Source organism: Calidris pugnax, unplaced genomic scaffold (assembly GCF_001431845.1).
Source record: "Calidris pugnax isolate Ruff unplaced genomic scaffold, ASM143184v1 scaffold54, whole genome shotgun sequence".
NCBI lineage: Eukaryota > Metazoa > Chordata > Aves > Charadriiformes > Scolopacidae > Calidris > Calidris pugnax.
In genome coordinates, this window is record NW_015090864.1 from 13,606,055 (window position 1) to 13,630,663 (window position 24,609).

General features: G+C 38.3%; 1 protein-coding gene across 7 annotated transcripts in view; it reads left to right on the plus strand.

Moving 5' to 3' along the window:
- Positions 1-24,609, plus strand: part of PARD3 (par-3 family cell polarity regulator) — a 406,440-nt gene that overhangs the window by 148,172 nt on the left and 233,659 nt on the right. For all 7 annotated transcript variants that reach the window (XM_014945082.1, XM_014945087.1, XM_014945084.1 and 4 more), the window contains exon 4: positions 735-866. In XM_014945082.1, coding sequence (XP_014800568.1) covers positions 735-866 — 132 coding nt within the window. The remainder of the gene's footprint in view (positions 1-734; positions 867-24,609) is intronic.

Sequence of the window (24,609 nt, forward strand, 5' to 3'; positions counted from 1 at the left end):
GTAAGGACTAATCATCTTCAGAAGCTGAAGAATTTGTACAGCTTGTGGGAAAGATGTGAAGACAAACTCATCAATTAAAAAGAAAAAAAAATATCTTTTTTTAATAACTCTCAATGGGATAAATGTATCTCTGTCAGCACAATCTCCATCTGCTGCTGTTTTACAAATGTGACTGTATTTGTATACCTTCAGGCAAACCAAGCAAAGCATTATTATGCGGAATAATAAAGTCAAGTTTTGAAGTCTATAGCATGCTATTCTGGTCTAAAGGACAGTACCTGGAGCGGTGAGACAGCTTTGATTGTAAAATTGATTACATACAGAGACTTGGGAAAATTACGTAGTGGCCTTGGCTGTCAGCGGATGGGCTGTTGTGTGGTGTGTTTGCTTCTGGTGAGAATGAAACTAAGGAGCATGATGCTCTGAAAGCCTTGCTGACTGTGTACTTGGGAAGTCCGTGCGCTGGAGGTTTGAGGCTGGAAAAAAAGGTAGTGAAGCACAAGTGGGTGCAGGAGCTATGAACCCACCAAAGGCTTTGCTTGGGCTTCACTGGCGTTAGGGAAGGGGAGCTCTTGTGATGGAATGGCCGGGCAATTGTGTTGTCCTTGGGTCCAGCTGGACCTGTGTTCTCCTTTGTCAGTCTTCCTTTTGTATTCGTTAATAACCAGCTGCATTGTTAATGTGCAAGGACTGGTTGTTTTTTATAAGACACTCTTTTGTTTCTTTTAAACTAGAAAGATGAAAACTACAGAAGCCTACCACGAGATACTAGTAGCTGGTCTAACCAGTTTCAGAGAGACAATGCTCGTTCATCGTTAAGTGCCAGTCATCCCATGGTGGACAAGTGGCTGGAGAGGCAAGAACAGGTAATATATATGTATATATATATTACTTTATCAATCTAATCTTTATGCTACTCCAAGCTATTACAAAGAAGTGTATTCTTATGTGATGCTAAGTGTGATACAAGCACCAGCAGTATGATGACTAAATTTGTATGGGAATTCCTTCTGCTTTCAAAAAAACTGCATTAAGACTGAAATGGATGGCTGCAGATTATTTCATTTTTGAGTCATAAACACATTTATATAGCATGTGGAATGCTGCTGTTCTTCACAGCTGATACCAACAGAGTTATTTTAATTAGAGAATATTATTTTGATAAATATTTTGCCATTGAAAGCTAATAATATTACTAAAGCATAGCCAAATGTGGGTCAGTTTTGGCATTGCACTTTTAAATGCTTGTTATTCTTAACATAGTAAAATATATTAATTATAAATTTGGAGACAGTGTTACCATATATATTTAGTATACGTTTGTACTGCTTTTGATCTTGGGCTTTTTTGAGAAACTAAGTAATTCCAACTTGGGGTTTTTTTATTAATAAGTTGGTAATCATAGAGGTTTAAAGGTCTGAATTGAAAATTATCTAGCAGTCACTTTATGTATTTGTATGTGTCTGAAATTTTCCAGTAAGTGTCTTCAAATGTATAATGAAAACGCACCATTACTATGGAGACTGGAAACATAGCAGGAAGCCCGTGTATAGGATAGTGCATATGTAGGATTATTACCTCATTTTTCTTCTTTATGCAATGTGACATGAAAACATTGAGGTTTTGCATTGAACCTAATTGTACAGATTTTGTATTTTACAGCAATAGAGCATAAAAACAGAATTTGCTTTGTACAGAGGAGCTTCAAAATGAAATTTGCCATTTGACAAGGCCCAAGCTTCTTACACCGTGCCTTCTGAGCAGAGGGGATGGTTTGGAGTCCAACACTGGGCTGGTGTCCTGGGACGGGTCTCCTTCACCTACAAATCCCATACTGATATTTGGAGTCTAGCCTTGCCAGATCCTCGGATATTCCAAACATTCTTTATTCAACCCCTTTCTTAGATAAAAAGGAGCTTAAGTAATATCACAGTATATAAAAACCTAAAAAAACCCAAATGTGAACTATTAACTATTTTTGTATGTTAGAATTCGCTGGAGATTCATTTAAAATTATGTTTTATGAAAAAACCCCACCCCTCTGTCTTTGGTCCTTGTATATTTTCCTCTGCGTGTTTAATTATAGTGGTAGTTCCGTTATGATTTTCCTCTACAAAGATGCAGAGTTAGTGCAGATGAGTTCAGCTGCTGTGTCTCTATCTGCCTGTGTTGAAATGAAAAGTTGGTGCCCAGATTCGAAGGCATCTCCTGTGATGGTTCTGCTTGTTTGATGTTTTCGAGGCATATTTCCACGCATCATTAGATTTTCACCGTGGCAGTTAATGGAACTGTTGTCTCAGCAAAAGAAGTTGGATTAGGAATCTTAATAGTGATCATCCTGCAAAATGTTGGCTACATTAATATTTTAATATATGATGTTTTATATTAAGTTTTGTGCTGACTTTGGTCTCTGAACAGCTTAACTAGTTCAGTTTATTCACCGATTAGGTAAATAATTGGGCATTAGTGGTAATCTGGAAGCGTATTTGCTGCCTGAATTACCTGGTTGAAGTCTGAAATTGCAAATATGTTTCTTCTGAGCAAGTTCTCTGCTTTTTTTTTTTGTTTGTTTGTTTGTTTGTGATGGTGTTTTTTGAGAGAGAGAGAGAGTGGGTTAATTCTTTAAGTGTCTTAATGAATCTGCAGTCCAGGATCTTTCTGCGATTTCCTATCAGCAGGATAATTAATGAGACTGAAACCTGTTTAACAGGGTATGAGCTGGAGAAGAAAGTCTGTAGTGAGAGTGAGATGCAGCACCGCTCTGCAGAGAGAGGGAGGGCAGGGGCTGGAGCTGGAGTACCTGCAGACAGAGATAGTCTTCCACTCTTTTTTGGGTATTAAACTCTAATATCTTTCGGTCTCTGTGAGCTCTTTGTTTTCCACTGGTTAGGCATTTCACTTCTGTGCAGAAGAAACTCAAGTGACGAGGTTGCTATCTGGCATAATCAATTAATTTAGCAGCTCCCAGTCCTGCCCCCACGTGCCTGCCCGAGGGAGCGGTGGAGGGGCTGGGGGGGGCTGAGCACCCTGCCCCTACCAGGGGGTCTGGCACCGGGGGTAAGGCAGCGACAGTGCCAAGAAACCTCTAAGGCAGAGCCCATTAGAGACACCAGGGGTAGCAATGGTCCTGGTCTGACCTGCCTTTATGGCTCTTCAGAGGAGATAACTGTAAACACTGGGTTCATCTTGCAGACTCCAGAGGCTTGTTGTTGGAGGAAGGCTCTTCTGGCTTGGATGGAGTTACTTCTCTCCAAGGTTGCCTCATCTCTTCCTTTTGAATATCAGGCAAAAAAGATTTCCAGAGCGATCTTTGTCAGCTTCTAGCATGCATGAACATTCACTAGAATTGTGCTTTAGGAGTGAAGGTGTGATGTGCCAAAGAAGTACAATCATTTTTGTGGGGACAGCACCTCATTTCCCATGAGCAGAACTATGGAGAGAATGGTAATTCTGCAACATCACAGCCTGTTCAGCAGGCTGAACTGCAAGAGACCTTGCTTCTAGGACATCGTAAGCTGCTGTAGCAGGGACTAATAAGGGCACTGGATTAGATCTATTCAAGTAGTTGTTAGAGAAATAGTTCTGTAAACTTGTCTAGGTTTTAATGCCTGAAAATGGAGGAATGCGTGAAGCCTGTTGAAATTCCTGGAAGTAATTGCTTTTCCTCCTATGTATTGTGCTTTGCTAAATTAGAGTGATACATCAAAGAAACAGAAAAGATTAATTCTGCTTTCCGAGTCCTTTAAGGTACTCTGGTTGTATATGCTGGTTCGCTGCATCTACCTAAGGGTTGTTCCCAGTTAGTTCTAGAGCCCTCTGGTTGCCCACGGGGCAAATGATCAGTGTACTTCTCAGAAAGTTTTGGTGTATCTCAAGCCTTGCAGTAACTTATGTGAAACCGTTTGTACCAAAAAATCATTTCTCCACTATGAAACCAAAAATCCAAATATAGTTTCAGAATACAGTTAGAAAGTTAACGATTGGATTTTTTTACTCTTTAGAACAGTTATTTCATTAATTCTCCTACAGATTGTCAGGTACTAGGAACAAAATGTACAATCCTTAATTCAATTCTGAAACATCTTAAAAAAAAAAAAAAAGGAATAACTTGCTTTTTGTTCTTCACCTTGCCCTTCACAGCACTTTCTTTTCCCCCCACAGCAACCAAACTTTGAGGAATAGTTGAAAAATCTTATTTCCTCTGAAATTTATTCATATAAATGGTAATATCACCTTTATTTGAGAAATCTTTTTCCCCTCAGTTCACCTCAAGACTTGCTCAGGCCCTGATCAAATCTGGACTCATGCTGTTTCCTACCAGGGAGACATGAAAAGGAAACGTATGAAAGAGTTAAACTTTTCACCAATTCTTTAAGTACAGAGGAAGCTTCTCTTGGGTGGTCACTTTAGTTTCATTAGTCAAATATTGGAACTGGCAGCAGTTTGAGACCCATTCAACTGCGATAGCATATTCCTTGCTCTGCTGGTGAAGCCTTTTTTGCAGAAGGATTGAGAGGATGGGACTGCCCCGTGCACTGGGAAGGGGTGAGAGAACAGCAGGAGAGGGAAATCCTACAGTGGCCCTGCTTAATTATGAAGCTGTTGCAAATACAATGAGATTGAGTCAATTGAAATTATATGCAAATGTATATGCATAACTATTGGATATACGTCTGTATCTGTCAGTGCATGAAGGCAAGCTAGGAGATGGAGTTAAATTTCGTGGTTATTACGGAGGAACAGGTCTGATTCCTGAAATCCCAGTGGCTTTCTAGTATCTAGCAAAAACCAGAGAAAAAAGCAACTCAAATGTATTCTGAAATGGGAAGTGGGTTGCTATTGCTGTCTTCTTGAGCAGAAATGTGCTGTACGGAACACTTCCCCTAAGTTATTCTTGTTCATGACATCTGTCCATAGTAATCTGGTACAGTTTCTCTGGTTCCTTTTTCAATGAGATCAGACGTGCAAGTAGCATATGGTCCTACATCCCCAGCTGTAGAGTACCTGCCTTCAGCTTGTATTTTCAGCAAAATAAGGCCTGCTTTTAATATGATTGAATATACTCTCTTAAAACATTTGGATGCTATAAATTAGTGCGTTTCAGCACTGTCAGTTGGAGAAAAAATAATCAGCACTTCAGAGGTAGGTTGGTGAATTTAAACCACTAATTTCCTCTGGATTCTTATACTTCAGCTTACCCATGTTGTCAAATTTTTCATTTAACAACAAAACCCTGCTTCTATTTTATGCCTTAACGTAAGAATAAAAGGCAGAAATGCAACTCATTTGTTTTGTTTAGTTCTGAATGTTTCATAGTGGTATAGCTAAATGTATATAAATATTTTTATTTTCACTAGGCTACCTCTTTTGTGTTTCTCCTTGTCTGACAGGTGGGTTTGGGGGTTTGTTTCTAGGTTTTATTATGACTGTAACTACAGTGGAAAGGTCTGCAACTTCTGTGTTTCATGGACTGGAGATGGGGAGGGTTGGAGGTTCTTATCTCAAACTCCTCACATGTAGGGCTTGAAACTGCTCTAAAAATTATTGTCATTAGTAAGGAGCTGTGCTTTAAGATTTGGAAAAAGGATTAGCTAAGCTTCAGTTTGAGGAATCATTTTTAACTTGTTATCCATTACTCTGTACAACGCCACGATAGAGTCTCATTGCTTTCCTCCCGATCTGAGTATGGGCACTTTATAATTTGTCTTTTGTGATAACAACCTTAATGAACACAGAACCATGACAGCATATCAATTATAAAATACAAAGATCGTTTTAAAGCTTGTCATATTTCTTATAAAGAATTTCTGTCACAAGGATAGATATATGCATATGTTTGAAGTTCTAGGCCTAATGCAGAGACCTTTCTCTTTTTGGGGGGTCTTCTGTGAATGGTCCTGTACAAAAGGCAAGGGGTGTAGGGATGTAACCAGGAGCTACCCATGGATTGTAGAACCAGGCAGGACTACTCTGAGGCTGATCATGGGAGGAAAAAATGTTACCAACCAGTGAACAAGGCCATGGCTCGTGCAGTTTGCTTGTTTCTGCAGGCAGACCTGTAGCAGGTGGCCAAGAAATGCACGGCTTGGCACCTGACTTAGTATTAAAGACTTGGCCGTAGTTATAGCTATGGGCACGTAGCAGCAGTGACCAGTGCAATGGAAGAGGATTCAGTAAATGTTTATGTTAGTGAAAGAGCCGATCAGAAGACTTCAAGGTGACCCTGCAAGAGTTTGAAGTCTCAGTCCCATATCCACTTGAGAATTCAGGGTTTTTACTATTACTTGAGGTGGGGGTTCTTGGCCGTGTGATCACACAGGCTTCCACCTAATGGGACTGTCAACACCCCGAGTGCTACAACTGTTTCTTCTTGCTTTTGTACTACCAAGAAGGTGAAAAGCTTGATTTGGGCCAAGAATACTTTCTCTTTACTGCTGCTGCTATGGGATCTGAGGCTCTGGTGGGTCTTGAGGTGCCCCGTTCCCACAGACATATCTTGATCTGGGATATTTGCAGGAGCTGGTTCTGTATTATGTTTAAGAAAGCTTAAAAAGGGGCATGGGAGGGTAAAACAAGCTTTTATGATTGGCGTGTAAGTTCTCTGTTTGTGCAGTGGTGATTTCTGCTTTTTAAGGTTAAAATCTTTACTATGTCTTTCTGTAGTGAGAATCAGAATCACAGCCCTTTTCTAGGTTTAAATCTGACTTTGAACCTAACTGGCTTCAGATCCAGATTTCTAAATCTAAATTTCATTTCCATATTTAAAAGATATTTGATTTTTTGTTCGGACTTGATCTATTTCTGATTTTTATTTAGACTCTTAATTCCTACCCGCACAAAACAAAGTTGTCATGTCTTTTGAATTCAGAAGAATACCTGTATTATTCTGTATAAAGATAAATACACTAATGCACATATTTATTAAATATTCTAGAAATGTATATATATAACCACAGAAACAGAAAGAAGAGACCTGAAAGTCTTATCTGTATGCTGAATGCATCAGTATGTACAGAGACAGAATCAATTTTCAAACTATAGCATGTGTTGCTTTTAAGAAAATATTAACATGGAATTTATAAGTCTGTGCACTTTTATGCAAAATGGACATTTGTGGATATGACCTTAATTGTGTATTTTGGAAAGAGATTCTTCTTGCTATTTGTCTTTGAGTCAGGAACAAATTTGAAGTTGTTTTTCAGTGCTGAGGGCTTCAGTTTATATGAGGTAGGAGGTTGGAATAAACAGCTTTATTGCTTGGGGACAGCTGTAGTGGTGACGCTTTTATAAACAATGTTTCATGCTGGCATCTATCTTGTTCTCCTTTGAAAAATAATCTGTCATTTCATACTGTGTATTAAATAGGTGAGACAGTTCGGGGGCTGCAATCTACTTTCAGTTACACGCTGCTGTGTAGATATGAATTCACTGGCAGAATGTAGCTCTGTGTGTGGAGAGGTGATGATAGTCCACAATTTACAAAAAAATAGAAAAATCAATTTTACAAAAAAACTCACATGGATTTTAAGTGTTGTAGAAAAAGACGTTTCATGTTCAGATGTGTATCCTCACACTCAAACACTCACTCGTGTAGAGGTGTGTACACATGCATATAAATATGCAGATGGACTGGGCTGAAATTTAAAGAATTGTAGAACAGCCCATATTGGAAGAGACCTCAAAAGATCATTTTGTCCAGCCTTTTGTGGGAAAGGGAGGCTAGATGAGACTAGCTAGCACCCTGTCCAATCCCACTTTGAAAACCTCCAGTTCTGGGAACTCTGCCATGTTCCTGGGGAGGTTGTTCCAGCAAATGGTTGTTCTCACTGGGAAGAAAAATTCTTTCATATATCAAGATGTAACCCCTTCCTGATGCAACTTGTGCCATTAGCCCCTTTTCTTCTCCGTGTGGCTCCGTGTGAAGAGACAGCCTCTGTCCTTGTTGGAGCCGCACCTTGAGTAATGGAATACTGTGATGAAGTCCCTCCTGAGCCTTTTCTTCTTCAGGGAGAAAAGATCTAACTCCTTCAGTCTTTCCTCACCGGGCAGGTTCTCCAGCCCTTTGATCATCTTTCTGGCCCTCCTTGGGACCCTCCCTAGTCTGCCAGCATCCTCTGTGAATTGTGGGGACTAGAAGCAGACGTGGTGCTCCAGGTGCAGTCTTGAGAGGTGCTAGTATCTGCTAGAAGACTTAAGAGTGTTAATAAATGAGTAATATATCTATGATAGCAGGGATATAAGCAATACTCTTTTAAATTACATGCATATATGGTAAGAAGTTCGTCGGGCATTAGAATAGGCTGCCCAGGGAGGTGGTTGAGTCACCATCCCTGGATGTGTTTAAGGGACGTTTAGATGGGGTACTGAGGGATATGGTGTAGGGGAGGACTTTGTAGAGTAGGGTAGATGGTTGGACTCGGTGATCCCAAGGGTCTCTTCCAACCTGAATGATTCTATGATTTTGCAAAACAGTGTTATCTCTGGCTTTTTTGACTGATGTCTGTCCTTGGTAGCAGGTCAGATAAGGACATCTGAAAATCCCTTTCTGGGCCTGGAAAAGCGTTTCATCTAAAAGATGTCTCAGGTCTTCCTTTTCTTCTTTTAAGAACTTGTTTTCTTTCTTCATGCTGAGAAAGAGGCTTATCTTCTCCTATGTTTACTTTTCAGTCCCGGCGTATATAACGTATCCCAAGGAGTTGTTTATAACAGAAGCGCCCTCGCTATTTCCATAACGTGCTTGTTGCTGCGACCGTGCCGTGTCCTCAGGAGCCCCGGTGGGAACGTGTAGGGGTTAGTACCCTGCAGCCCTGCTCCAGGCAGTGGGGGCTGTGTGGGTCCCGGGGGCTCGGAGCATCCCTGCCTGCCTGCCTGAGAGCTCGGGGACCGGGGGGCGAGATGGCCCCACCACGGCAGAGCCAGCGACACCGAGCAGGAGCCGCCGTTACGGCGTGCCAAAGCAATGCAGAAGTGAAATACATTAGTAAAATTAAAATTCGTCCTCGTTCCCTCGGTGGGTAATACAGTTAATGAAAATAGATCTAACTAAATTAAGATAATTTATTTCATTAGTTTACAGCACTGTAAAACTTTTCAGGGCAGTGCAGCCCTTCCATACAAACCTGAAAGAGATGCAGTTCCCCTATTCACTTCAAAGACCATAAAGGTTAAAACTTTTAAGTGTATTAAAGCAATTCTGTTAATTGTGCCTATAGAGGATTCTCCCTTGCCCTTGGTAAAGTATTCTTAATTTAAAATTCACATTATGCTCGTTCTGCATTCCAGCCTTTTAACCAAAGTGTACATATGTAAGTGATTACTTGTATCTTTGAGGCTTAAAAAGAAATTCTGCATTTTTGTTTCAGAAGGTGGTACTGGTAGTACATGCCATTGATATTTTTGGCTTTTTTTCCATTCATTTTGTATTCTTATTTTCTCAGCTCTACCTTTCTCTTCTTCCTGCATACCTGCTTTGTGTTCTACAATACAGATGTCTACAGGACAACAACCGATCCCTTGGAAAGAAAGAGTTGACATCTCTAAACTCCAGCTTCTCAAATCCCTTGTCTCTTTTAGTTTCTCGAGTCTTGCTGATGTCCTTTTTCATATTCTGTCAGAAAGATACCATTCAAAATCAGAAAGTTATCCCAAATGTTGTTTCTTTTTCCCCTGTTCCTTTCAAATTATAAGTAAACCCAAGATTGAGAATTTGCTTGGTTTTGTTGCCATGCCAGACTTCTATAATTCCTCATTAGAAGTCAGTCTGGCCTTAGCTTAAGCTTCACATTAACTTAATTTTCAGTTAACTTAATTTGCATTTTAGAATTGGCTTGACTTGAAATGGAAAAATATTTTTTTTTTTTTAATAGCCTGATTTTCTTCCTGGTACAGTTTTTCTCCTAAATGGCTAATGTTTTTATTTAAAAGAAACATTGACATTATTAATCTGCAGTGGAAGTTGTAGTCCTTTTTGCAATAAAATACTTATCCAGACAGGAACATGCATCTTTGCTTCTCGCTGGAGTTTTTTAGGCAAGATTCAGGTAAATCACTGTTGAGTCAGGCAAGTCAGATAATTCCAAACAGAACAGAAATAAAGTCAGAGTGCTTATTTTGTGCAAGGGAAAATGGCAGATTTTATCTGAATGGGAAACTTATCTCATTTAGTGAATAACAGCAGGACGATTTTTATACCTTTTTCTTCCTATGAATTATTAATTATGAGAAAGATGCTTTCAGTAAAAGGGCCAAATTTGTCCTGCCTCTTGTGAAAGTGAGAGTTAATTTATCTTCCATTGATGGAAACAGGAAAGGTGCTTATTCTTTAAAATCCTGTGTGAACAGGTCACTTTAATGATATGGTTGCACTTTGCTGTAAAGGGGAATGGTACTATGTAACTTGGAGTTAATAATTGAGTTATGTGGAAGTAATTTGTCTGGGTTTTTGTTTTATTTTGAGTTTTAAATTTAATCTCGATTTTATTGCTTAAGTACGAGCATTTCATTATTGAATGTAGTACTCTTTGGCTGTATTAAGTGGTTACTGTAATTTATAGGATACTTTGACTAATGTCATGATTCCTCACGAAGTGACACAGCAAGATTTAGTGAGTGCAGCAACCGAGTGAATGGAATTACGTAATACGACCTAGTTGATGCGATATACCGTAAGATTTAAATTTATTTCATCAGTATAACTGGAAGAGAAAAGAAGATAATAGACCAACCTTGCCAATTCATTCACTGACTGATTTGAAAATAAGTCCATTCTAAATTTATCTAGAAACTACTTGGAGTTGCATATGAAATGATCAAGCTCTGTAGTTTTCAGGGCAGGGGAGGGGGCAAGCAAGGAAAATAAGAGATCGCTTGGTTAGGAAATCAGGATGTATGAAAAAGTTATTTACTTCTATAAATGTCACATGCAAGACAGAAGAAACAACAATTCCTCTCTTTTTTAAAAAAAAAGATTGATTTTTATTTCTGATTTAATAAATTAAAAGTGTTTTCATAAGACCCAATGACTAACTGCCAAGCACCTTGTGGCACTGATAAGGGTTTTGCTGAAAAAGAAAAACAAAAGAAGGAAAACTGATCTGTAACTGATGCAGTTACCCTGGCTGAGGGAGGTCCCATACTCAGGACACACAAAATTAAAACCAATACAGCACAACTGGTATTTCCATGAAGAAGCAATTGATTCAAAACATATGAAGCAAGTAGCACTACAAATATTAATGAACTAAAGATTTTCTGTAATATATTGCTGTAAAGACTTTACTTTTGAACTAAATATTCCTTTAAAGTTTTGATCTCTTACACGTGATATTTTAAAAATAAAAATTGTTGACCAGATTCCATATTGAGGTATCACTCACTTTCATGCCAGCTGCATGTAATTACTTTAACTTCATTTGGACTGAAAATTATTATGCTGCTTTTTCCAGCTCAGAGATGGCTATTTATGAATCTGAGCAAAATGAGTTGGCTATTATTATTTTAGCATATTTTCCATTTAAAATATTGTTTGTTTTTACAGTTTAAAAATTAATGTTAAGGGCAGCACACATTTGCAACTATTTCCAAAATGAAAAAAAACCCCAAAAATTTTCTCCTTTAGGCTCTATATTGCAAACATTTTTACAGACTGTGAATTAACACCTTATGAGCGAGGCATCCAGTATGAGCAAAACCTCTGGTCTTAGTATTTCTTTAGAATACTAGGCAGGAAGCCAGTGTTCAATCACTTTGTATCAAAGCTTAATTTCCTCTTCCTTTTGGATACCCTCATTTGTCTTCAAAACTCTTTACTTTTCTAATGCGTAGGAATTCATGATTGCTTATAATTTCAACCCATTTATCCAAAGCACAGACTAAATTAAAAGTCCCAAAAGAAAGCGGTTATATCTGTGAGCATCTCTATTTAAAATTATTGAAAGTTACATTGAGTGTTCCATCATACCGTTTTTATTTATCTTGACTTTCTAGGCAGTAATTGTTACAACAAAGCACAGATTTCATAAAGCAAGTCCATCAGTATTTCTTCCTTGTACTTACACTTCGTCACTATAAATAGCTTTCTCTTCATGAAGACTCTTTTTAACTCCTCTCTCATGAAAACTGAGGGATTTTGCTGATGATTTGAAGGTCGGTAAAATTGGTCTCTGCACAAAAGAAGCATCTTATAATATTATACTTCAGTGGGATCGTGTGTATTGCAGCATTCTGGGTAGGTGAAGTTAATGGGGCTCAAGGACCCTGAGATTTTTTCCCGAAATCAGCAAATGTCAGTCTTACTGAAAAGTTGAAGTCTGGGTAGGAGGCACTTGAGCTCTGTCCCGGTGTGTCAGGGGACAGCAGAAAATACTGGGATGTAGGAAAACCAAACCAAAATTAATTTTTATATCTGAATCTATATGAAATTCCTTCCTCATTGTGATGCAGTACCCTGATGACCATTTTCATTTTTCAGCTGCACGTGCATGTAAATATACAAAGAGGCGCAGCTGAAGAGGAGTAGTGCCCTCCCATGCCAGGCCCCGGGGGTTCGAGCGTGCCGTGGTCGGGCAGGCTCTGGCTTGTCTGACTCCGAAGCCAAACCTCAGAAACCTGGGGTGGATTCAGAGCAGCGGCTGCATCTGCAGCCTGTGGCTGGGACGCTGTTTCGGGGTGGTGGGAGTCATTTCGAAACCGCCTCCCGGGCTCTCTCCACAGGGCCCTCGGCAGCTGCTGGAGCTCTGCTGGCTTGGGGTGGCTGGGAGCTGACAGGGCCCGGTGGGAAGTGAGACCTTCCTGGGTCATGCCAGTCTGGAGCCTCTGCAGAAGACAAAATTTATTTGATTCATAACAGCATCTTTCTGTTTGCCAGTTAGCATATAGCAGGCTTCCCTGTTCGTTTTATAGTTCAGCATTATTGCTTCTCGTCCATATATACGTTAGAGTTAAATGAAGTACTCGTCCCTGCTTGTTTATATACTAGAAATGCAGAACACTTCATTCATGCCCACTTTTAGGAGCAGTCTTTTAAAGTGGTGTCATTGTTGACACACACACATAAATATATATGTGCGTGCGTATCTATATGTTTAAATGTATCCATATAAAACTTGTAAAACTTAATTTATGACAAATGTTCTTATTATAACTGTGTTTTTAAATACATTCATGTTGCAGAGTTCTTGGTCACCTCCCTGATACTATGATTATCCTGATAACTTCAGTAATTGTTTTAGAGGAGAAAATTCCCAGTGTGAACTTTTGCATACTGAAAGAGGTAGTAAAGAAATATAATTTTGTTTTCTTTGAATATGACTTTGTTTTTTAGCCCTGCAAAGAAGTAGTCTTTATTATTAAATATATACAGCTAGCCTGAAATTATGGTGATGGGGTAAGTTTCTGGGTTTGTTCAATCATGCATAGCGGTATCAATTTAGTTCATTTAACTATCTGGAAAATTGGTCCTAAGTAATGTATTTTAAAAGTACTACTAGTAATTATTCATTTCAAGTTCTGATTTTCAGAAGATCTTTTAGGAAAGGCTGAACTTCAAGCGTATAGGTACTACACATCAGTTTCTCAATTTTCAAATCTTGGATTATTTTTCTTTCCTGTTTTAATCCCAATAGTCTGAACTGGGATGGTTTTAGGTAATTGTGGTGATTGAAATCAAGGACACCCTAAATAAGATTGGAGGTCAGCCAAGCCATTAGCGTGACAAAGTTTAACAATGCAGAATCTGGAAGCACAGTCTCGCTTCCATCCGGAGCAAGAAGCTTGAATACCGCTTCAAGAAGGAACGTTTCAGAAATGCTCAAATAACCAGTTCATGCTCAGTCCTGTAGTATTATAAATCTGTAAATGGATTCTGTAAGTCACCTCTCTTATCTCATTTACACAGTTAAATATTTTTTTTTTTCTCAAAGACATTAATTTCACAGTGTTGGATAGTTTAATTTTCTTCCCTTCTATTTTAGTAGACTGGCAGTGCAGATATCACCGTCTCTGACACATCATTTTTTCTCTGTACAATACGGTGTATTTTGTGGCTCTAGTGCAGCAGTAGACTGGCCCAGAAATCACAATCTGGGATTATTGTCTTTGTGTATCCTCAAGGAGTAATATTTTAAAGTCACTGCATCTGTTGGTACTTAAGAGCATGATTTTTACTTTTTATTTTTGCCAGTTTTTACCATCTGTGTGTCTGGTTTTTGGCTCCTTGACTTAATTTTTCAGTTTAATTTCTCAGTTGCACTGGGATTTCTTTCTCTTTCTCACACATGCTCTTTTTGACTCATCCATGAACTTACATTAAAAAAAAAAAAGAAATTATTTACAGCAGTTGCACAGTAAAATTCTTGGCCTTCACAATTTGGATTTTTTAATGATATCTTTTTATCGAGTCTCTTCTAGTAAATGCACGTCATTTTTGGAAGTGAAATAACTTTTATTAGACTTTGTTTAAGTTTTAAAAAATTAGTTTGGATTAAATTGAAGCGTTTTGGCGGGAAGAGCTAGCTTGGTCACATTAAACACGTTCTAGTCTTTCATACTCATTTAGTTTTCAATGCCCAAGAGGGAATAATTTTCTTGAGAAATCTGTGTTATAATCATAAACAGACATAATTCAGTAATTTTCTCATGAAACATTGGCTGAAGTTTTGGCACTAATGACTTGAAACTCACACAAGCAGCAACATTTTTGTTTAAATTCCAAGAAAAATACTGATGAAATATATTAAAATAGACACAAAATATACATACACTGTGTTACAGGCTGTTTTCAATAAAAAAGAATGTATCTTCATCAATTGAATGAACGTCTCATGAATTCAGGCATGTTCTAGCATTTCAAGAATGTTCTGATAGTACTTGAGACATTTTCTCTGCTTATCCCTGAGCAGTTTTTTACAAAATATTACATTATGTAAATAAATTTTTAATGTACGAGGGTAACTGTATAGCACATCTATCAAATATTTTGCTTCTATAAGTGTTTGTGAATATTGAAAACTCCACTGCTGCTCTGATCTTTTCCTTGACATATGTATTTTGCTTCTCACTTAAAATATAATACATTCCTTAAGTTCAAATTGAAAGGCTTTTTAAAGAACAAGCTGGTTTATTTTTAGCCTCTTTCAAGTAATTTCTAACTGAGGATTTTAAAGTTTATTTTTACCTTCTGGTGTACTTGCTTCCTTTTTGATCTTTTTTTTTTTTCCCCCTGGTTTCTAATGAGTATTTTGTGTAGTGCTGCACAAAACAGTGAGTAAGAGTTACATTAAAATACCAGCACTAGCAGGTAAAAACACGTTCCCTTTGGAATATGTGGCTCCCCTAATCTGTGGTACCCATTCTGTCTGTGTGGGCTGCTTTGAATTATTTTTCTGAACAATGCTGTGTACTATCAAAAGACCAAAAGAAGTACTTTGTTCACTTGAGAAATCATTTTTTGAAAGGAAGCGTTGCTGTGAAATTCTGAGGATGGGCATCATCTTCTCTTCTGTCTACATATGCGTATAGTTTTTCCTAAATGCACTCTGTAACCATTTTTTACTATGTTATGAAACTGGGAAAGCGTGGTGGTTTTTCATTGGGGGATTTGAGCTTTCGTTCCCACTCGATTCCCATTGTGTTTTGCTGAAACCCTTTTTGTTTTGGAGGAAAAAGAGCATTAGTGTCTTATTTTAAATTCTCAGTTGTCATTAAACAAATGTAGTGGGGTTTTCCAGCTTTACTAATAGAGATTTAAACCCTATTTGAATCGTCTAGGGAATGAAAACTCCACTTTTTAAAATTTGAGTTCCAATATTTTCCCTGGCTCTAAGGATTTTGTTGCTGCCAGGTTTAACTTCCTGATTTCCTGACAAATACTCTGTTACTGTAAGTAAAGGGGAAAGCTGAGTGAGCAAACCAGTACGCGTTTTCTAGTGTTGTGAGAGACGTGCACTTCGTTACGACACTGTAATAACATCCATGCAGGAATGGAATTGATTTAGAGTTGATAATATGTGATGAAGAGACTGCTGATCATTTGTTTTCCTGTGGCTTGAATCTTAAGAAGTTTTCAGTTGAAAATAGGGTTTTAAGATGGGAGTATAAATTAAGCATAAAAAGTAGGATGCTTTCACTACTACAGTGTCTTGTCCATAGGGCTATTTGGAAAGTGCGAGCAGAGATTATGGCCTCTGCTGTGTTTTTTTTCTTGCCTTCCACATGGAAAACAAGCTGGTCTCATATTATTGCGCGATGGAGCTGTAATGGCCTGTGAGCAGAAGAGTACATTGGGCTTTCCATAGTGTCAGAGTATGTTGGGCTGAAAGAATTCAAGCAGTGTTAAGAGAGGGGGATTCACAGTGCAGTGATGAGAGCAGTCCATCCGTTTCCAGCAGCATCCCCTCTGAACTGGAGCCTTGCTCCTTCTTTGAGTCTGAACTGACCATGGCAGTCCAAGGATAACCCAGATTTGAATGCCAGACCCTCAGTCGTGCTTTACTATATATTTTCAAAGGCTTGTGGGAGGCTAGATGTAAACTTCCCTGTTAGATAGTTTCCCAGCTGACTGGTACATTGAATTCATTGAGAATAGGAAGGGCTGGTTCAATTCATTTCCATCCCTTGTATCGCAGTCATTTTCTGCAACGACACGTAAGGATTGATTACCATAGCAACAGTGTTTTAGCTTGTACTGCTGTGAATGTGGTTAATGATAATAGAATTATCTAGTCATTTTAAATCCTGTTATATTATTAGGTCATCTGAACCATCCTCTTACTATGTATTGAGTTATTCCCTGTAGCCTATCTTGTAGTCCTTTGTCCATGCTGCTTTTACATGTGTTGAGCAGTGGGGATTCTGCTTCTTCCCTTGGGAGACTTTCACAATCTGATATATCACCCCATTAAGGATTTTCTTCTGATATTTAGCCTCATTTCACCTCCTTTCTCCCAGCTACATGGATTTATACTACATGGAAGTTCTGTTCCAATCTTTTTTGCTATCATGCATTTGCAATTAATCCTTTTTTATTACCTGTGTCAGAGTATACAACTTGGTATTTGTACTTTTTGGGATTTTCTTACAGGGAAAAACAGGTTTCTAAACTCATCATCTCTTCTTCTTGACTCTACCTCATTTTGATAGGAAAGTGCATAGTAGCCGTTTAGATGTCCTGAACTGCATAGACAAAGAGTTTCCAACTTTTCAGTGCTTAAATATGTTTGTTCCAGCACATGCACCACTAGAATGCTAGTTCTTGTCTGCATGCCTGCCCTGCTCCAGCTGATGTCTGTGGTAGCATGCGGTCTCATAAACCACAAGAGATGCTCCTTACCCTTTGCCACAAGACAGCAGAAGGAACCTCTCAGTCTGCCCTTCTTGTCTGACCAGTCTAAGTGTGGATGGGCATAGATGTCTCTGCTGTCCTACCACATACACGGGTTGCACACTTTGTCCTCTCTCGTGATTTCCTGTGTTTCTAGATACTCTCTACCTACATGGCTTTTCCACCATAAAGAGAAACAATTTCCAGTTGTCCTGCTCTACTTCAGGCATTGCATAGTTTGTGCTATGTGTAGGTTGGCTAAACCAGGAATTCATTTAAAACGGGTAAAATAAAGTGCTTTTCTATATAGTTGTTAGACCATGGTTTACCTGCATGTGTGTTACATCATTGCCATACTCTGTCTGCTCTCTCAGAAGTTGCTGTGGGTTTGGTAAGTAAGGCAGAAGAGTATGGACATCTTTCCAGTAATCTGCTGTTCTCACTGCTACTTACACTTTTTGACTGATTTCCTCATTAATATTTGATGTCATACAGTTGCCCATTTCTTTTGTTTTTATTCATCCACAGTGTAAGTATATACTACATTAATATTCATCCATACTACTCCGGGAGGGCAGAAGACTGGGAATTGCCATTTGAAATTACTTTTAGAGCTAAATTTGCTGCAAAAATACTTGATGCTGCAGTAAAAACAGATATATTAAATCTACCTCAGTATTACCATCGATTAATTATTTATTTTTTGGTGATTTTGCTGGGTTTTTTTGAGAGATGCTACTTTTTCTAAGATTCTTCCCTTTGAGGCTTAGACTAGATTGCATTTCTCAGAACACATTATCTTATATTTATTCAAGTTTCAATTTCCTCAGTCACCAGGCTTCTCAGTCCACCAGGGTGATATATATATCTGGAAAGTCTCACAAAACTCATTGATCATGTTTTAAAAGATTGTTTTAAACCTAAGTTGTATTTCACTGGCAAATTTCATCACTTTATTTTTAACTTTCTCTTCCAGATTATTAATTCTTTAGGTAACATTATCTTGCTGTCAGTCCCTTAGGAAAGTTTTAGCTTTTCTATTTTAAAGATTGTTTTAATGTTCTTTTGTTTCTGTGTGTATATACAGTCTCGTTCTTTTTCTCTGTTCTTTATTGCCTTCAACCTGGTCATAGGTAAGGAGCGAAAGACAAGTGCATTTCATTAATTGTAAGAATACATCTTGCCTACACTGTCTAGAATACACTTGTGAAACGTACTTCTTTCTGTTGTTTGTTTTTTTACCTGCTGATTTTAGTGAATGAAAATTCACAGATTTTTGAACTCGTCTGTTTGTTTCTCCCCATATTGTCTTCAAATCATGTCATTCTGTGTGAGCACCATGAGCTTTATTAATGTCAGTGGGAAACCAAACCTTAATTTCATTTTTTTCCAGCTGGCCTTGCCTTTATACTGAATTGCTTCTTAATTATAAGATACAGTGACCTTTATCTTATTTCAAAGGTTCACTCTCTAGTCTTTCCTAGATTTGATGATAATGCAGGTGATTTTCTCCTTCCCATCTAGTCAGGAGTATTGGCAGGTCATTATCGTCCTTTCTCAAATTTGCTGGCATTTGAGGAAGTACAAAGTACACTCCAGTCCTAATGACATCAAGCTGAACTTCCCATGGACAAGAGAAGAGCCTGTTGGCAAATTACATGAGTTAGCTGTTACAGCGGCTCTTGCACTGTCCTCTGAAATAGCCAGAGCTGGCTATAACGAGGAACTAGACTAGCCCAGCTGGTTAGTCTGAAACTCTATGTATTCTGTAAAAGTGGAAGTGCCCGAAGATCCTGCCCAGGGATGCAGTGGAAGAAGTGTTAGTGCAGTTTGATTTCTAAAGTTGCTTCTTTCTGAAACCCCAGCATTTGTTCTTCAGGTTTCTTCAAGCTTTCCTTTCATAGTTTGACAAAAGAAAGCTTCAGAAAGGTAGGATAATAGTGCTTGCTTCCCCTGGTTTACTAAAAGTAGGTTTTTTCCAGTTTCAGAAAATCAGTGTGAAGGGTTAAAGCAAAATAAAGATTTCTTCAAGGAGACCTCAGACTGGACTAGCTTCATTGACTGGCTTGTCTGGGATTCAAGTGTGGTTTATGGGAAATTGATAGCAAGTTCCTGTACATTTGGAAACCTTCAGCTTGGCTTTAGCTAGTTTATAACTGATTAGGTGGCAACGAAGGAAACCTTACATCAAAATTGGAATGTTTAAATGTGGGGTTTAACAGTGTCTACCTGCTTTTAATCCTACATGACGCAAGTTGTTATGCTTCCTCAGAGAATTTTGTTCCCAAACATGCTATTGTTAGCCTTAAAAGAGTGTTTATGTGGACATCTATGGATGAAGTGTTGTGCCTTTTTCATGAAGAGAAGCACTTGCCTCTCTAATGTGTATATGACTTCTATGCCTTTACCTTTTCTTTTCTAGGGTTTGGGGTTTTTTTTTGAGTGGGATGGATGAAGAGGAATTAAACCACAGAATGTGTGGGTTTTTTCCTTCTGTTTATGCATCTTAGCTTTTAGTGAACTCAGGAAATAGCACTTAAAAGCATTGTTGTGTGTCGGTCTAAATTTGATCTCGTCTAAGGAAGACGGTGGAATTTGAGTAATTTGTATAAAGTTGTTTAGGTAACTATTTATGTTGTGACAAATGAAGTTCTGCTTTAGATTAGAAACTGGCAGAGAGGAAAACAATTATGGAAAATAGGTCAGCAATATACAAGGGCAAGAGGGATTTATTCCTGGAAAGCACGCTCGTTTTGAAAGAAGGAGAGTGCTGAGATGGCAACTTCGGCAAACAAGACACAATTATTTAGATTAGTTGAAAATAGGTAGGATTTGAAGGAGGCAACAGAAGAGGGATGAGGTTGGATGTGGAGCAGTGCAGGTTACTGAATGTTGAATGCCTGGAGCTGTGTGTGAAACTGCAGATGAACAGTATCCTTTCAGACAACGGTCTGAGGCCACAGTGTTAGAGGCATTTTAAGTCATTTCTCCTGCTGAAAGAAGCAATCTTTGCTTTGCTTCCTCCCTTGTGCCTCCCTAAGCTTTAATGAGACTGTTAATTAGACTGAACTGGACCAGCCTGGGAAACGTAACCAATTAAAATTGCTTTTATTAAACATTAATTTTAATTTAGATCTTCTGTGTAATGATACAAATGCTTGAATAAGCAGAAAGGAGAAGGTGGACAGAGGGATCCAGTGATGATCATGACCGTCTGGGGAGACGACAAGGTGGGATTGCCTCTTTCAACAGACCCCGCCTGTGGCTTGCTCTGGCCTTGCAGCATGATGGAGCTCCAGGCTGGGGTGTTATTATGGGCAACACAATGGAAATACAATTGCGTGGAAGTACTGCGCCTCCATCTCACGTGCTGAATTCATCCCTACTGCTCTGACTTGGGGAGAAAAAGGAAGGGAAAGAATCACAAATGGAAATAAGGTCTCTGAGAAGAAGTTTAAAAAAATTAATTATATTGAGAAGCAGATTGCTTCTGGAGCTATGGATCTATGTGTGGTATCCTACACTTTGCTCCTCAGTACAGTTCAGACAAGAGGTTTTTGGTGTCCCTGAAGAGTTTAGTGAGGCAGTGGTGGTGGCAATGTGGCATGGCAGTTGATGGTGTTTCATCATGTATTGTGTAGGAGTTCTGTGCGATAGGGAGCAGTGCACACGCTGGTGTGGGCTCAGGACCTGACTGCTCCGAAGGAGCCCGTGCGTTCACCAGCTTCTCTCCAGCCCGATGGGACCTGTGGTCCTGTCTGCTGCCCTGAACAGGCAATGACTTACTGTCTGCAGTCGTGAGTCTTGATGGTGTTTTGATGTTTTGAGAAATTTGGTTAGTGCTTTTTCGTTTTTCAAAGTGTCCTTTTCAGTTCGCTTAAGGAATACATGTGAGCATTTTATGGTTTTCTGAAAGTAAGGCTCTGTCTGTCTCTGAGAGATCACCCCAAACTGAAAGCATCTAAGGCTGGAGATGAACCTTAAAAATATGGAAAGAAATCTTCTGTGCCTCAGTTTCTTGAAATAAAGAAAGAATTTGGAGAATGACTTTTAATCTTCTTCTTGAGGGTGCAGTGAAGCTAAAGCCATTATTGTCCATGAAGTGCTTTTGCCATACTGTGCTGGAGGGCACTACAGAAGTACTGAGTACTATTTATTTTAAATTTGATTTAATGCTTTTGATTAAAAAATTAATAAAATTGTCATAGACCAGATTGTAACCCTGTAGGCACTGGGAATGGAGCATTCGTAAATGAAGCATTTACTGAGAAATTTGAAATTGTTTTTCATGTTGACTTCAGCAAAACAAATTGAGCAAAGAACAATGAAAAATGCCATAGTATTTTGTGTTATTAAAATGGTGAATTTGTTTGATGCCTAAGGTAAAATCCGTGTTGTGCAAAAGACCAAAAAACGAAATGCTACGGCATAACAGGGAAACTCAATGAAAGCAATTTTAGTGGAGTTTCTCAGTGAAGAATGAGGTGAGAAGCGAAAAGTGGCACACAACTGTGGAATTCGGAAAAGAGAAGTAAAAGACAGAACTGCAAAATGGTAGACTCTTATTGCTCAGAATTTGCACAGCAGTTGAGAGCGGGCTTGGGTGCCTCTTGCCTCTACAGTAGGGCCAGGTGCCTGCATTGCTTCGTGGTGTTCCCTTCCCTTGGGAGCTGCCTTCTTCCCCTGGGACTTGGGGTGGGACCTTGCCTGGTTTTGGTCTTTTAGGGGGAGGAAGAGCTGAAATGGGAAGAATTAACATTTAGCTATGCAAGTTAGGGATCCCTTAGCTCAGGTGTGTTTGTCCATCTACATGGTGTGTAACACAAAACATCATTAAAACAGATATGTAGGTACTTTTTTCTTTCCAGCAGTAGGAATTTAAACAAAGAAGTCATAAACTGAAGCTATATGTTAGGAAATCCTAGCAAATGACAACTGAAGATAAATCACCATGTAAATGAATGCCATGTACTTTTCTTTTAGCAAAACAATAAAATAGTATGATTGTGGGTTTTTTTAGTTTTTTGGGCAAAATAAATGGCATGATTTTTAGCAACAAAACCCCAAAACCTTTGAAAATTATGTTTCCTAGATGAGACAAAATTCAAAGTTGAGGAACACACTCTAAAATCCCACAAATGTAGGGACTTTTACATTATTGGAAAACAGATATTTTAATTAAATTTTTAAAAAGCCAAGCCTTTAATAAGCTTTCTGATGTCATCTCTAAACAGTCCGGATCCATGCCGAGAAAAATATCTGGAATTGAATTTTGTTATTAAGATGCCTGTGCGAGTAAAATGATGTTTTGTGTGATGGAGACCAGAGTGCTATACTTTTAACTTGCTTCTAAATTGACTCTTACGTTCAGTACTCGAGGGGATCGAACTGTTCTGTACTTGGCTGAAGGTAGTGAAATCCTCGTGTGCTGATACAGATCTGCAAATCAAGCAACAAGGGACTATTTCAGATTAAAAAAGAAAAAAAGAAAAGAATAAGGATAAAAGAGCTATGAGACCTGTTTGAAAATTGCCTAATGACAAATTCAAGTTGCTAAATAAGAAATGCTTTTTGTATCTTAAAAAAAAAAAGAAAAAGAAAAAAATCCTCAAAAGGATGAAAATCACGGTCTTTGAAAAGGTGAGGTGAATAGTAATATATTCAGGAGCGTTACAGGGAAAATGTTAAGTGATTTATGCAGAATTTTCTCCTTTCCTTTGTCTCGATATCAAGGGGAAACTATGTGACTCATCTATAATACATCTCTGCAGAAGTCTTTCAGATCTCTAAACTTATAGGTGGAGGCATGTACGTTGGGTTTTTGCAGGGGAAAAAAGTGTGTGTCCCAATTCCATGTATCCATTGTCATTTCTTCAGCTTTAAAAATCATGCAGGACTTAATGACTTGGTTTTTCTAATGTCTATTTACAGAATATGCTAACTTGTCAGATTAAAGGAAAAAATATTTAAAATTCTGTTGTTCTACATTACTTACATTACTTACAAGCAGGTGAACTCAGTGTGGATCTATTTATAGGAGAGCTAATGGATGTGCCTAACTTGACCTACTTTAGACTACTCAGTGGAAAATATAAACACACTGTAGTTGTACAGGAGTTTATTTTTACTTCAAAAACAAAATAATGTCTTTGCTGTTGTGACCTTCTAAAAATATACGTATATTTAGAAGTTTTTGTTTATTGCTGGTCCTGAAATCCCAGATCTGTATAACCTGGAATCTGGAGTAGGAAGAACTCAATTTCTCAAAGAAAAATGGAATTCATTTTTTAAAAGCACTCCTGTTGTCAAATAATTCAAATAAAGCAGCTGCCAATGCAGTGACAATTTTCTCTATGTATGTGGGTATGATATGAGTTAACCATAGGGGGTGGTGGTATACATAGATGCATATATATGCATCAGTTAACACGCTGAAAGGGAAAATAAATGGTATATGAAGTCATCAATCAGAAGTGTGTTTGTTACATGGCAAGTGCCACACTCATGTTGGCTCACCGTGTGGGCATGTCTCTGTAATTGAGGTAATTTCTGCATTATTCAAGGTAAATGATAAAAGAGCCTGCACAAAACCAGACCTGGCCTTTGGGCTAAACTTTGCAGGGGAATTTGATTATACATTGACCTATAATTGTAGCCTAGTTTCAAGTAAAGCTGATAACTGTTTCCATTAAAAATATTTCCCATGACTCTGACATCAAAGTAGGACTTTGAATCTGTATTTAGTATGAACCCTAATATTTGTTTTACACTGGCAGATCCTGGTGGTCTATATGTCAGTCTGTGAATCATATGACAAGAGTATAGAATTTCAGAGATTTGAACATGGAAATAGTCTGTAGATAAGCCTTATTTAAAACAAACAAAGAGTATAGACTTTCGCCTGTGAAACAGATATGTTTTGGATCCTGAGGAAAAACAGAAAGCAGAATAAAAACCGTAACTAGGCAGTTACACAAAATGAAGCCATTTTATTTTTAAGGCAACAATCAATTTGAGGTAATTTGATATAATTGTACATGCATCTGAGATTAGTGCTTTTCTGTGTAATGCAATGGACACATCTAGAATTTGTTTTTGATCAGATCTTCAGAAAGCCCCTTAGATGCTTTGGTTAATACTGGAAGTGTGGAATCCATGCTTTATGAACTTCGAATATTTAGCACACGAGAGGTTAGGACTTTCTTGTTGGATCTAATATTTTAGTTGACTCTCTCTTACACATTGCTTTTTAAAAATTCTTTCAGCAGACTCCCCAACAGATGATACCATGA